The sequence below is a fragment of the Heptranchias perlo genome, chromosome 10 (genome assembly GCF_035084215.1).
Source record: "Heptranchias perlo isolate sHepPer1 chromosome 10, sHepPer1.hap1, whole genome shotgun sequence".
In the NCBI taxonomy this organism is placed as follows: domain Eukaryota; kingdom Metazoa; phylum Chordata; class Chondrichthyes; order Hexanchiformes; family Hexanchidae; genus Heptranchias; species Heptranchias perlo.
The window spans coordinates 58690242-58706150 of NC_090334.1; the positions used below are offsets into that span (position 1 = coordinate 58690242).

The 15909-nt window shown below is 38.7% G+C and overlaps 1 protein-coding gene across 2 annotated transcripts in view; it reads left to right on the plus strand.

Annotated features, from left to right (window-relative positions):
• Positions 1–15909, plus strand: part of ptpn21 (protein tyrosine phosphatase non-receptor type 21) — a 71101-nt gene that overhangs the window by 12213 nt on the left and 42979 nt on the right. For both annotated transcript variants that reach the window (XM_067991869.1, XM_067991870.1), the window contains exons 2-7: positions 3963–4280; positions 7690–7859; positions 9331–9428; positions 12374–12441; positions 12894–12964; positions 13806–13893. In XM_067991869.1, coding sequence (XP_067847970.1) covers positions 4101–4280; positions 7690–7859; positions 9331–9428; positions 12374–12441; positions 12894–12964; positions 13806–13893 — 675 coding nt within the window. In that variant the 5' untranslated portion in view covers positions 3963–4100. The remainder of the gene's footprint in view (positions 1–3962; positions 4281–7689; positions 7860–9330; positions 9429–12373; positions 12442–12893; positions 12965–13805; positions 13894–15909) is intronic.

Below are 15909 nucleotides of genomic sequence, written 5' to 3' on the forward strand. Positions count from 1 at the left end.
TGTGTGTTGTGTATGTTGTGTGTGTGTTGTGTATGTTGTGTGTGTGTGTGTGTTTGTTTTGTGTGTGTGTGTTCTCACGTTCACATTGAAGCAAATAATATAAAAATGGCTTCAAGAAAGAATTAGGATGGCTTGTACTACATTCTTTGGGAGATCAAATCATTGAAAGACAGCCTCTGGAGGGGGAAAGGGTCTCCTACCTCAGGGCTTTAGTGTACTCCATAATCTTCAGAGTTATACTGCCACTTTTATGTTGATGTGCACCCAGAGAATGAGATCAAATCCCACCATACCAGTTTGAGAATTTGAATTCAGTTTAAAGAAAAATTGATCTGGAAATAAATAAATTATTAAAACGTATGTATGTTGCTGCATTAAGAAAATTAATTCTTAAGAGCTGTATTTTTAGCATGGCTATACCAAAATAAAAATGGAAAATTGAAGCATCTATCAACATTTTATGTCTGCAGCCTGGTCTTAGGTTTTCCAGTTGGTTCAATGTAGGCTTGTGACCCAGTTTTCTGACGGACGAATCAAGTAGTAGGAAACGGCTCCGTTTCAACTGCCATTACTTTTACCTATTTCCATATCCACAGCTGGTCCAGGAAACCTAGGGAAACAGAGTTGAGTTCTAACTTACCTCTACAGCTGTTTCTCTTGCACATGTACACCTTTTTGACCCCATCACCATGGGCACCACCTGAGCCATAACCTGCCACTTTCTTCCTGGTCCTTCTGCCCTTGCCTGCCATTCGCTTCCCACCCTGCCACAAATCTGCCTTGCTGTTCACAGACTTCTGCTTCGTGGAGAACAAGAAATGCCATGAGAAATGTACAAGTATCTTAAATGTTTTAATCATGTTTGACAGGATCATTTGATATAGTTCATCGGAGTAATTTGACTCTGTTGCAATCCAAATGTAGCCCATAATGTTCAGTTAGTGCTATTCTAATATACACAGTAAATGCCTTGGTTCTTTTTAAATTTTTCCATGTCAGATTGGAACACATTCACTGTTTAATGTATCTTCTGTTAAATCCAACAATTCAAAATATGTACGATACTAGTACTTCTCCTGCCACATTGCTCACCATCCAAGAACGGGATTGCGTAAGCAATAAACAGCTGCATTCCTACATAAATCATTGCACGCCAAAAAATATTTAGTCCACCTTCGTAACCCTATCACCACGGGCACCATCTGAGCCATAACCTGCCACTTCCTTCCTGGTCCTCCTGCTCTCTGACAGGCAGGAGGACCATTGCTTTGGAGTTAAGTCCAAATGCGAATGGGATAGAGGAGAGGATGCGGTAGAGCGGAAGGGGTAGAGGAGGGAAGATAGAATTGTGTTAGAGGGGGAGAGGGGTTGACGAAGCATCAAGGAGCAGCAGGGGGCATGTGGCATGTGGCAGAGGGAGGGAAAGACAATAATGAGGAAAGGGGGAGGAGGATGGGGGGTGCATGGGTGAAAGGGATAAGGGTGGGGAGTAGGGTACATAGCCAGAAAATTCCATCAGTGGGGTAGGAGTGCCAGGTTCCAAAATGACTGTCACCAGGCAGAGGGGTCCAAAGGGTGGTGGGAAGCAATGATTGGCAGCGTAATTATGGCCAGCCAGAGAGCAGGCAAGGTGAGCGGCCAAGCCAAAGAGATGGGGGAGGGGAAGTTAGAATTAGTATTGTGCCAAAGTGAGGTCCCCTTTAAGCCAGCACGACGACTTGGAGGAAGTGCAGTTCCTTCAATGTATTTGAGAATGAGATATCCCGAGGCAAAGCGGCTATCATTAGACCATCAAGATCTCTGTTCTAAAACTGATTAGTAGAGCGGAGGCCAATGAGGAAATTTGGGCTTGGCAGCTAGTTTCCATTAGGATTGCTGGTGGGGTTCATTGATATAAGATCAAGGGGTGGGGGAGGGTTTGAGGGGCCATTAAGTTTTTTTTGGAATACCCTGCTTGGCTCTCTAACACAGGTCTGTGGAGGCTGGAGGCTGCTCACCTATGTAATATAAATTGTTGGAAGTGGCAGGCTTATACAACCTTTATTCAGTCGACCCCAAAAATCAGAAGCATCCAGTAATAATGGTATCTACCTGGAAAGTGGTCTGCATCTCTTTTTGAAACTTCCTCAGGGCATTAGTCCTTTCCCCTCATCCTGGAGTAATGGGAAGCTCCCATGGGTGGGTTCTGAACTTGGCACGATCAAAGCATCACCAGACTAGGTCAGCTTCTTAGGCCAGATAATGCTGGTTTAGCAACTGCCAACAAATTCCACCTCACCTAGTATGACCTGTTCCTCTCTTGCCAAATTAAACATTTCTCCGAAGAACCAACTATGCTCAAAACTCCATTAGCAGATTCTCCCCCATCACTACCCGATAAATCCCTACAAACACACTTTGTACCATGTTTGCTTCCAGGTCAAAAGACAACACAAAAGCCTTGAAGGCTGAGAGAAAGACATAAGCCACCCGATAAGAGGAATGTGGAGAACCACCATCTGCAGCAGAATGTGCGAATGCCAGCTCATGATCACACTTCGTACTTGGTCCACAAATTCTATCGCTTCGAGGAGAATGAATGCTGAATGGGCTGGGCCAGAAGGGTACACTGCTGCACATATTTTTGGGCTTGATTCCTCATTGTGTGGCTTTCTGGATTGTTGCCCAGAAAGACACAGAGAACATGACAGGCCTCATAGTTCCTGCAGATCTGAGCCTACCCACTAAGGAAAGAATTCTCTCTAGTCCACAGACTAGTATAACTGTTACTGCTAGCTGGAAGTTGATGCAACCCCCCGCCCCCTGTATGAGCATCCCCACATTGTGTGGATAAAACATCTGTGCAACATATTTTTCATAACAGACTTGTAGTAAACACTAGATGTCAAACTTAAGTAAAAGCTGTTTGTGAATATTCTACACATTGTATGTATGCTTGATCAAATTTTGTTCTTATTGGATAATTGTTGATTGCAGAGTTTTACCTGAGTCTGTGTGCCTGCCACTGGAAAACATACTTAATACTGGCAGGCAGTTTATGGACAGTGGTCACCCAGAATTTGAATTAAAAATAATATAAAATCAGCTATATAACGAAAAGTGAATAGGTTGGTTATTGGCACCTTTTGGCTTTATTAAATCATGTTAAAATGGTGAAATACTATGGTAATGGTATACAGTAGTTTTTTTTTAATGTACATGTAAACCTTGTTTACACTACCAAGTTCGTGCTAAAGTGAATATGATTAACATTAACTTAGTCATATTTGAGTTTTTCTTAAATGATGTAAGAAAGATTAATTCTACCTCTTGCGTTTATATGATCCTATTTTAGTTCTTTGCATGTTTGTCCTTTCGAGTCTTTTTCTCTTTCTGGACTCCGTTGCTTTGACAATTCTTACACGCTCATCGTTTTAGTTGTCTAAGAAATACCTACTACTGGTATTTCAGCAAGGAGCTCTACTTCCTGTACTGCTCTGTTACATTTGAAATGTATATGTGTATGCAGACTTTGACTTTGCATGTATGAATTGAATTGATTTTATAATTAGTATTGTCGTATGGGAAATGGAGCTCCTCAATCAGCTGTCTGTCTTTTCACGTACGGGCTTGTGGCCAATTGCAATACTTTATTGTGAAAAATAGTTGCAGTGCACTTAATTTGTTAAGTTTAGATGCAGTCTCGATGCCTGGATCGTGGCTGAACTTATGTGAAGTTTTGATATTAGAAAACTTGTGTAATTTAAACATTGCATAGCACAGATCTTTGCCAAGTGTGATTTTCAAGTCTGTAAAGTAAGTCTAGCATTGATAATTCTCACTAGATGTGAAAGTTCTTAAAGGGATAAGTTTTCTCCTATAAAGTTAGAGGCTTATCTCGTTTGTATTTGAAATAGTATTTCCTTGAGGGAATGAGGAAGTCTGCACTTGTAGCTATTCATCCACCGCTTTTTGTTTTGCAGGGCAATGCTTCCCAGACGCAAGTGGATAAATCTTCTGCTATTAGCTGCTGGTTGACTTCTGTATGTACAGTAGAAATCAAATTTACAAGCAGAGTGAGAGGAAAAAGTACAAGAAATTTAAATTAACTTTATTTTGCCATGCCATTGCCTTTTGGGATAAAATTAAAAAGAACACGAAGATATACTGTCTCCAGTAAGAGCTGTTTGGTTGTACGGATTCAGCTGCTGGATAATGGATTTCTGGAATTCACCCTTTCTGTTGAAAGCACGGGTCAAGAATGCTTGGAAGCTGTTGCACAGAGATTAGAGCTGAGAGAGGTGAGGCATCTTATTTATACAGTAAAAACAATCAGTGCAGCATTTTCATTTAGCAGATTAATGCCAGGGTTTGTTATCAGGACTTTGATAAAGAATAATTGTCAGTGTTGCATTCCTGGTGGGCAGTGTTGAACCTTGCACATTGCTGCCAAGTGTTGTATGTGAAAATATGAAAAATGGAACATTTGGCTGATTTTTGAATGCAGTGGCCCTTCATTATCTTATGAAGGCTATCCAACCTTTAGTCGCTTTTTAGCCCTTTCCCCAGTGGTGTCTCTACTCGTAATGTGTCACCTGTAGTCAAGAGGCTGCATGGGCAACTTGCCCCCAGGAGATGCAGGAGGAAACACAGAGAATAATTTTCTTGGATTCATCTCTGCAGCTTCTCAGCAAGGCAGGAAAGTTGTGGAATTCAGAGGTTTGGAGCAATTGTGGGCACAGGCCAAAAGTTCCACAACTTTGTGGCACCATAGTGTTCAAATGGTCTATACTGCCAGCCTAGTTACTTTTAATAATTACAATGGATTCTTTATTTTAAATCATCTATGATATGTTCCTCATGTGAGGCCAACATGATCAACCTATACTAATTATCAGGGCAGACAACAGAAACCTCCAAAGTTGTGGACATCTTGCAGTGAATAACTCTTTTAATGGAATGGAGAGTATCCAGTTAAATCAAAAATGTATATTTGCTAACTTCTTTTGCTGTGTTTGTTAACACCTTCTGCTGTGCTTGAGCGTGCCCGGGCACATCTGTGCAATTCAACAGAACTCCAGGTTATTGTAAAATAACAGGCTGGTCCATTTGTTTGGTTGCTGGTTGATCTCGTCATGCTCATACATGATAAACTGTGGACTCTGCAGTGAGAAACCTACTGAGATCCACAGAGGATAACATCCTAACTTTCCGTTGCAAGTTTCTATGAAAGGCTTCAAGCGGTGTTTAAAATAGAGCTTAAACACTTTCTAGTGTATGGGTCAAAGTATCTGCTGATGCTTTGAACATCCTGAATATTTTTAAGCCAGTGGATTTATTTTATTTATTTATTTATGTGGTTATTTTTTTAATATGAGGAAATGATTTAAGTATGTTTAAAAAGAATTGGAAAGATACCAAGAAACAGATCAGAGGTCAACTGTGCTTATGGCATATTGATCCTTCGGTTATCCTCACTATAACTTATCAGGCCCGCTATGCTTTAAGTGCTTTTTGCCAACACTGAATACACTAATAAACTGTGCTACAGTGTTATAGAGTGCCTTACTGATACTTTACATCATGTTCTGTATTTCTCAGCCATGGTATCTTTGGCAGATTCTCCTCTGAAGAGGCAGAAAGTAAATCCCTGCTGGCCTGGTGTACCTCTAGTGCCAGGTTCAACAGTGTCATAAACAGGGAGGAAATAAATTTGGAACTCAAAAAAAAAACCTGGGTGATTTCAAAGTATTTCTGTAAAAATCAATTTTTATTTGGAAGATTGCTAAAACTCAACAAGCAAAGGACTAGAAAAGACATGTTTAAACTAACTGACAAACTATGTTTATTTACATAGTTCATGACACCATTTGAATGATCGCTCCAAAAGTTAAAATTTTTTTTATAAAGTTATAATTGTAAACGTAACCAATTCCTATTTGGCTTGAACTATAGTTGCAGAAAGCATGCCAAATTATATACCTAATCCTCTTCTGTAAACATATTGTGGTTTGTTGAAGCAAGTTGCATTATCTAAATGTATTCACTTTGAACTGAAGACAATTCTCGATTGAATTTGGTGCTGAAACACCAGGTCCCAAGATGCATGTGTGTCATTCTTGTGATGTTATCATGCATATTGCATGCAATATGTGTTATGCACAGCACTCTGTGTGTGAGGGCATTCTGAAAATGAAGTGCTGTATCTTGGGACCTGATCTTCAGTGTGAATAGGGAAAAATTAGGGAGGTTCCAAAAATGGGGAGAGAATCAGGTTTTACTGATCCACTAGCCTGAAAAAAAAAATCTGAAGTTATGGTAAATATCGCTGAAAGCTGACTTTAGTGATCTGATCAGTTAGACTAGTGTTCAAAGATGGGACGGGCAGTTTAAAATCTAGCTTCTAACACTGTTTACTTCAGAAGAGTCTGTTAACTTGGTGGACATTTGTGGGGTCTGAAATTTAACAATTGCAAAGTAGTTCTGCTTATAGAATGCATAGTGCAAATCTCTTAAAAATAATGGAATTTTTCTGTATCTCGTAATTACTCTGAAAGGTGTATAATTTTGAACCATTTTTGCTCTGGCTTAAAAAAAATAATGTGGGTATTTCCTTTAATGTGGCAGGAATTGAAACTAAACACAATTCTGCAACAGTTTTGATAGTGATTCTAATATTTGAGAGGTCCAATTTTTTTTTATTCGCTCATGGGATGTGGGCGTCGCTGGCAAGGCCAGCATTTATTTATTTATTTATTTCTTTTTTATTCGTTCACGGGATGTGGGCGTCGCTGGCAAGGCCGGCATTTATTGCCCATCCTTAATTGCCCTTGAGAAGGTGGTGGTGAGCCGCCGCCTTGAACCGCTGCAGCCCGTGTGGTGAAGGTTCTCCCACAGTGCTGTTAGGAAGGGAGTTCCAGGATTTTGACCCAGAGATGATGAAGGAACGGCGATATATTTCCAAGTCGGGATGGTGTGTGACTTGGAGGGGAACGTGCAGGTGGTGTTGCTCCCATGTGTCTGCTGCCTTTGTCCTTCCAGGTGGTAGAGGTCGTGGGTTTGGGAGGTGCTGTCAAAGAAGCCTTGGCAAGTTGCTGCAGTGCATCCTGTGGATGGTACACACTGCAGCCACAGCACGCCGATGGTGAAGGGAGTGAATGTTTAGGGTGGTTAATGGGGTGCCAACCAGCGGGCTGCTTTGTCCTGGATGGTGTCGAGCTTCTTGAGTGTTATGCACCATCATGCTCTGAGTTTGCTTCAATCTTTAATATTGTTCCAAATAGCATTCTGTTTGACTGCCTCTAGTTAACCAAATAACCTATTGATTTATTCTTGTGATCGCAAATGTAATCTTTTCACAATTTGACATTTCTTTGCTTTAGACCGGTATAGGGCTTGATTGATGCTTGTTGAAACAGAAGACACAAAAATCATGAGGCTCAATTTTCATTGGCTATCAGCACCTGAAAACCCTCTGCATGTGCAGAGCTACATTTCTATTCAGCTATAATTAAATATGACAGCTGGCACAATTTATTCTCCCTAATAGAGTTTCTTTTTCTCATTCTAGTTCAAGTTGAAAATATTTTTCATTTTGTTACCACTTGGCATAGTGTCAGCAGTAGCAATAGTAGCAATGGAGGACTCTTGCTTCTGGTGTGCTGTGGGTTACTGAATGGTTGGTTGAGTGATTTTTTTTTTCTCCTACAGATTACTTATTTCAGTCTTTGGTATTACAATAAGCAGAATCAATCTCGATGGGTGGATCTGGAAAAGCCTATCAAAAAGCAGCTAGATAAATATGCCATAGAACCCACAGTTTATTTTGGTGTGGTATTCTATGTGCCAAGTATTATACAACTTCAGCAGGAGATTACAAGGTATGGAACATTAAGGCTCAGTATTAGATGTATGAAAAAATGCCTCTTTAAGGTAGCACTTAAACAGTTGGCATCGATTACCTCATAACCTTGTTTGATTATTAAGTAGGAAATTCAATTTACATGTTCAAGATTCAAAATGGAATAACTTGTCTGAATAGTACGTGTTAAATACTCAAAACTTTTATATTGGGTTAATTAATTTGTTTTTAGTTTGTTACTGTGCCTAAAGGGAGTACGTACACATTTTTTATTCAGGTCCCACTTTAGTCTGTGAACACAAAAATAAGAATTTTCAGCAGAGGAAAATGGAACCTTTTTAAAGGCATAATACTGAACACTCAGGATAAATACACTCAGGATTAATAAGCACATGCTAAGCAACCATGACCCTAAATAGATTAATAAATTAATCAGAAGTAAAATAAGGAGGAAAAATGACCCCTACAAATCATGCAAGGAGCTAGGCGAAGGAAGAGCTGGAGATGTAAACCACAACAGTAAGAATTTTTTTCAGTGGGAGGGCAGTGAGATATGTGAGGACTCTAAAAGATGCTAATAAGGCTGAAACTGAAGAATCTAATATAGTCAACATACTAAATGATTACTTCTTCCTAGTAATTACTAGGAAGAAGTGAACAACTTGACGTCCCCAAATAATAATGCAAGCGAATGTAATCATTTTGACTTAAACGAAAGTCCTAGATAGTCTGAAAGGTCAAAATGAATAACCCACAGGGGTGGATATTATTTATTCCTAAGTTCTGAGAATGATGAGGGTTGAGATTTGTGAAGCACTGATGATGAAAACTGAGAAAATTTCCGATTGACTGAAAATGGGTTAAAATGGTGCCCATTTAAAAAAAAGTAACAAAGCAAACACAGACAACTACATATACAATACTCTAGTGGCAATATTATGTGAAATAATGGAACTATCAAGCAATTTGAGGATTAGTATATAATACCTACCCAGTAAACTTTTCATGGGCTTCCTTTTTGAAATATGCATTTAAGCTAAATATCAAGAGTCCTTCAATCCTGAATCCCAGGTTAACAGAATGTCTGGCTACGTTACTCGTGCACATGCAATTAAATGTCCTGATGTTATTAGAATCATGTTGGGCTCAGGTTTAAGTTCTGATCTACTGTGTTAGCTGATCTTGTGCAGCAGTAGGGATCATATTATTGGCCTTAGCACCCTTAAAGTAGGGAGAGGAAAATTCAGCTAATGTTCCTGCTCATCATTGTGCAGTAACTCCTGGTATAAATATGGATGGCTCAGCTGTAATGTCCCCAATGGTTGACTAATGTCCCAGTGCTTGCTGTCCAATCTTTCATATGAAGAATGCTCACCTTGGTGAAGTACTAGTGGAGTTGTACCCCAGCATATGTTAGTGTTTTCAGGAGAGGAGGGAAGAAAATTGTATATGGGGTTAATCACTTCAACAGCTGCAATTTGTTTCTGCAGATACCAGTATTATCTTCAACTGAAGAAAGATATTTTAGAAGGTCGCATACCTTGCACACTAGAACAAGGAATTCAGCTTGCTGGTCTCGCTGCACAGGGTAAGGAAAGATTAATTGGTTGATGTTAAAAATACCATTGATTCCAAAGTCTGAATGGCAAGTAACCTTAATGCAGTCTCTTAGAATAAATATGAAAGCCACATGTCTGTTCTGGTTTTCCAATTAATTTTATCTTCCATACTTCAAGTTAGTGGACCAGTAGATCCATCTCAGGACAAGATGTAGCACGTCCTTATCTTTCCCTCCCCGCTGCTAACATTGTAAATGGTTCCTTCTCAGGTACTGTCTCCATCCCTTTCAAACCCGCCGCCATCATCATCTCTTCAAAGACAAGCTCACCGTCGACCCATCTCTCCTTGCAAACTACCACCTCATCTCCAGCCCCCCCCCACCTCCCCTCCCACCTTCCTCTCCATAGTCCTTGAAAATGTTGTTGCCTCCCAAATGCGTGCCCTTCTTTCCCACAATCTCCCCATTCAGGTTTCCACCCCTGCCACAACACAAAAACGTCCATAAACAAAGTCACATATAACATCTTCTGTGATTGTAGCCATGGAATATTATCCTTTTTGTCCTCATTGACCTCTCTGCAACCTATGACATGGTTGACCACACCATCCTCCTCCAATATCCAGCTGACTGGGACTGTCCTCAGTTGGTTTCACTCTCACCTATCCGATCAGAGCCACAGCATCTCTTCTTGCTCCTTCACCATTGCTTTCCAAGTTCCACAAAGATCTGTCCTTGGACTCCTACTCTTCCTCAACTACAAGCTGCTCCCTTGGCAGTGTCATCTGCAGAGATGGGGTCTGCTTCCAAATGTATATTGACAACACCCGCTAATCCCTCCACTGCCTCAGTGTTGTTGGACAGCTTGTCTGACATTCGTGTTGGATGAGCCGCAACTTCCTCCAGTTAAACATTGGGAAGACTGAAGTCGTCATCTTCGACTCCTACCACAAGCTCCATACTCTTGCCATTGATTCTGTCCCCATCCCCAGCCACTGTCTTGAACTGAACCAGACTGTTCACAATCTCGGCTGAGCTTCCAGCCCTTTATCCTGTCCATCACAAAAACTGCCTACTTCCACCTCCGTAACATTGCCCACCTCTGCCCCTACCTCAGATCATCCTCATGTTTAAATCCTTTCATGGCCTTGTCCCATCCTATCTCCAACCTCCTCCAGCCCTACAACCACCACCCCCCGCCCCCTACATACTTTTCCTTAAAAGTTGTTGATCACCGCTTCTAATATCTCCTTTGCAAGGAATCTTACAACACCAGGTTATAGTCCAACAATTTTATTTTAAAATCACAAGCTTTCGGAGATTATCTCCTTCGTCAGGTGAGTAGTTTTTTCTGACTTATGCCTTTGTAAAATGCCTTGGGATTTTTTTTTATGTTCATGGTGCTATATAAATACTAGGTAGCATTTAGGTGTAACTTAGCTGCATACATGTTGTACCAAACCCAACTGAAGAAATTGAATTTGTACCATAGGCATGAATAGAGCAATTTCAATGTATGTTTGGATTCTGGGTATTATCATTTGGACCTGATGCAATGCTGCTCCAAGACAAAGGCACCAAAATGTTGCAGCAAAATCGGAGTAAGATTCAGCTATGATTCTTTGCCAAATTACACCATTATAGGCATAAAATTGCAGTATTATAAGGCTATTGAACCACTTTACTTGCCTAACTGTTCAAAAAGTGAATAAGTAAACCTAATTACACTAGATATTTATTGTGTAATTTGATAATATAATGTATATTGTATTTCCAGAATCAGTAGTATTTTTATAAAACTATTATGAGCAACGTGGATATTCCTGCAGCCTAAATGCTATCTCTGCGTTCCTCTGAGAAATTGGAGCTAATATTAGGTAGGCTGCCCTGTGAGTACTTATTGTGAGTACAATGACTGATGAAGTTGTAATGTGAGACGTTTGAAGTCTTTTATATCTTGGAAGTATTGCTCAGTTAGGGCTTCTGGTTTCTTTTTCTTAACTGAGCTTGTTTGCCTATCTGCATACATAAACATTGACTTGTCATACCCTTAATCTTAAATGTTTTATCAAGTGATTATTTTTTGAAAATGAAAATCACTTTATTGCATCTTGGGTCCAGTCATCTTATAATATTTTTTGTGCAGCTAATTGCCAGTGAACCAAGATTTGTCACGTCAGCTAATGTCAGAAAATAAAGTAATAGTTATAAAGCATTTGTAAGTAATGCCTCTGATCCATCTCATGAACATTGTGATGACTTTTAAATACCTGCACAGATTTGTACTAGGCTTTGAAGTCAGCTTCTGGATTTCTTTCAATAATTGGTGAGCTGAGAACCACCCAGATATTTGTCTACACTCTCACTGGCACAAACATCTCATTCTTAACAAGTTATAATACTTTAACAGATTTATAATAAGTCAGACAAGTCTGTCACTCATCAGTTATCATGTTCTTAATGAAAATGCATGTTCTGGAGAATTTGTGTCTAACTGAAACTTTCAGTGCATCTGAAATTTGTCACCTTGTTCTTCAGAAATCCTGTTAGATCTTTTCTTTCAACTTTCCTCCCGCAACCTCCCACCCCCAACTTAAAAAAAAAATTGTGCTTGATAGCTTGGCTTATTTTTGAAAACTGGGAATTACCTATTCAACCAATCTTATGTACCTGTTCAGGTGTCAGTTCAAAAGTGTTTTTTTTGTTTTCAACAATAATACAAACTGCTACCACAGCATTAAATTTTATTTCAATTACACGTTTGCTTTTTATTGCTTGCATTAATACCACCTTGAGCAAAGTATAATCCCAGAGATTTTACTGTTACTATATCTTTGTACCAATCTTATCATAACATTTTCACTGAATTATGAAATGGATTTCAAACCCCTATCAATTCACTCTCCGAGTGGCAGTTTTTAGTATGTTTGATTAGCTGTGTAATCTCTGATTCTTCTGTGATTTTTTTTTCTCAGCTGATTTTGGTGATTGTGATCAGTATGAATCCCAAGACTTCCTATACAAGTGCGATCTTTTTCCAGTTGTAAGTTCTGTTAGTATTATATATTGCAGAAACTTTTAAAGGCAAAGAGTATTTTTTTAACAAAAAAATTAGCTATTACAAAGTAGGAAGTACACTTTCTACCCAATCCTGACTTATCCAAGTGTTCCAATGTGTGTGGTAGGTCAATATTTAAATGGAAAGAAAATTGAGATTATTCAGACAGTTTGATTTAATTTTACTGCTCAGAACAGTCCAGAGAGTACCGAAGGTAGCATGTGAATATCGTAATGTTATGGGGTCAGTAATTTTATGAAAGTTCAGACTTTATATTTGTTCGTCCTATGTGATATTGAAATGAAGGTGAACAATTGATAAATTGTTACATCAGAAAATACAAGTGGTTAAATAGTTTAACTTCCTTTACTTAACAAGAATATTTTGTTTTATATCTTCCCCACCCCCCCCCCCCCCCCCCCCCCCCAAAAAAAAAGAATTGGATTCAAGATGAGCGAATGCTTCAAGAAGCAACACAGAAAGTTGCTTCACTATATCGGAAATTCAGGTGAATTTAAATTTCACTTATTTATTGGATAGAAATATTGAGTTCATTTGGTTCAGGTATAAATGATTCTGGCTTTTAAGTTTAGCAGTACAGTACTAGGTTTTGCTTTTAATGAGGACTGATTAATGAATGCCTTTTATGATTCTTTTATAATGATCTTTCCCACCCCTCCACTGCATTGCTGTAGGATTCTGCAGAATGATGGGTTATACATCCAGGCACTCATGTGCCAAAGATCCTGATCTCTCAGCTGTGTTGTGTGGGAAGGTATTTAACCAAGACCAAAGGTTTCCTTTTGGAGATCAGGGAAAAATTGGAATGGAGAGAAATCATTCAAGCTGTGCTTGTGTACCTCAAACTAGCAGATTCAGAGCAGCATTGCAGATGTCTGAGATCATGCCACTAATCTGTTGCCTTGGAGACAGTTATTGTGCTGCTAAGGGAAAACAGGAACCAGGAGAAAAATTGAATTCAATATTTTTTTTAAAAGATCTGTTATAGTAGTACATTACTGATATCTCTGTCAGTGAATTTACTTAAACTAAGACACGTATGGGGGAGGACTGAACAATAAAATTGTAAGAATGAAAATGGTGAGGATCAAATAAGTGAGTCTTCCAGCAAAAGAAAAAGTGAAACTTTTTAATATAGAGATTTAAAACCTTTTTTAAATTGGAGAATGAGATGAGCCTCATTATGGATTGCTTTTGTCCAGCTATATCTATTTTAATTGACAAGATTCTGGATATTGATGCTGAAATTCCATCTTGTTGTATTACGTGCTAAATTTAAGTTCACTAACTCTCTTTTTACTTTTGTTTTTTCTCTGCTTTATTTTTAGGGGTCTTACTCCCCCTGAGGCAGAGTTATTGTATCTTCAGGAGGTAGTAAAAATGGAAGGCTATGGCCATGAAAACTATACAGCCAAGGTATGGGATGGGGGTGGGGGAAGTTGCAACTAAGATTAAGAAATCAAGAGGAATGTAAAATATTTTATATGTGCTTGTTATAAAGAGGGCTTTGTAAAGGTTTATGAGAAAATATGTTTACTGTTTTTTTTTAAAAATCCATTCTAAGTGCAAGATTAGCTACCCACAACATAACTAAATGAACAGCTTAACTATAAAAATAAATTTACATTCACTTAAATTGCCTTTAGTTTCTATTAGAAGAATTTGCATTACACGGTGTGTGATAATTTCACTTTGTGGAAAGTAGGAAAATATCAATGTGGATGTGCAATGTAGCCGCCTTTTATTGCGTTTAATTTATCTAACAGCCCTAAGCAGTAAAGGGCTCCGTCTACCAACCACATTTTCACAGCCCATTCTGGCTAATGATTTAATGTTACCATCTGTGACCTATCTGAACTAACTTGCACTGAAACTGAAACAGTTCAGTGTAAGAACATATGTACAACGATATGTGTCGGAGAAATTCAAAGCTATTCTTTGGGATGTTCCATTTTATTACAAATAAACTGCAACACATGCATAAATCTATCTACACAACTGATTCAGAGCTTTTGTGAATATGCATACATGTATGCAATTGAATTTTGGTACACTTTTCAGTGCTTATAAAATTAAATAGAGTTAATATGACCACATCAATATTGACTCAATTTATGCATTAATGGTAATGGCTGGAGTTTTAAAAGAAATTTTTAATATAGCCTAATAATTCAAAGTTTTTGCACTTAAAAAAAAATTATCCAATAATTCAAATGAAGCAATGTAAATAACTCAGCAAAGTAGGAATTCAGTGCTTACAAAAACAATTTGAATGATCAAATAATAAGTAGATTGTACCTAATATCATATGGGTAGAAAGCAAGGGGTAATTCTTTGCCTGCAACGCTCCCAACACAGAGCTTCATCTGTTGAATGCACTGAAGGTGAAAATTTAACCCATTTTGCTCTATTTCATTATATCTGCAAATTAAATTTACTGCAAAACATTTGTTGATTTGGTGCATTATTACCAAGTTTAACTTCATTGTTACAGTCCACACTTTCCCTCAACATCTCTTTGGTGTCCATGGCTAGACTGTAGATTCCATAAACTGACCAAGTCTTTTATGAACTGAAACCTGCATCTTTATATGTTGATCTGTGAGAGTTAGCACAAGTCTAACAATTCATGCCAAATCGTGGTAAATTGCTTACTGGAAGCTTCATGAAATGGCCACCACTTTCTCCCATCTTCTCAGAAGGCAGAAAGATAACATGCTGCTAGACAACTGTCTAAAAACTACTTGTCCAGATTTATTGATAGATAAAGGAGTATATTGTGCTTAAAGAAAAAAATCTCATTGAAACAAGTAAGATTCTGAGGGGGCTTGACAGGGTGGATGCTGAGAGATTGTTTCCCCTGGCTGGAGAGTCTAGAACTAGGGGGCATAGTTGCAGGATAAGGGGTCGGCCATTTAAGACTGAGATGAGGAGGAATTTCTTCACTGATGGTTGTGAATCTTTGGAATTCTCTACCCCAGAGGGCTGTGGATGTTGAGTATATTCATGGCTGAGATAGATAAATTTTTGGAATCAAGGGATATGGGGATCGGGCAGGAAAGTGGAGTTGAGGTCGAAGATCAGCCATGATCTGATTGAATGGCGGTGCAGGCTCGAGGGGCCATATGGCCTATTCCTGCTCCTATTTCTTATGTTAAAGGGCACAGCTAGATACTAATACAGTACAGTAATCAGACTTGCACAATATATTAACAGATTTAAACTTTTTAAAAAGTCAGAATTTTTTGCTGCTTTTTTCAGTAAATTCTTGGTAAAACAAACTATGGTGGTGATTTACGTGAGACAGTTGCTCATGTAATTCCTATCCTGTATCACTTGTAAAGGTTAGTTGAATAAAACAATGAAATTACAAGTGGCTTGCTGGATTAAAATGGCAAATTTTTCTTCACAACAAAATGGCTGTGCCCACGG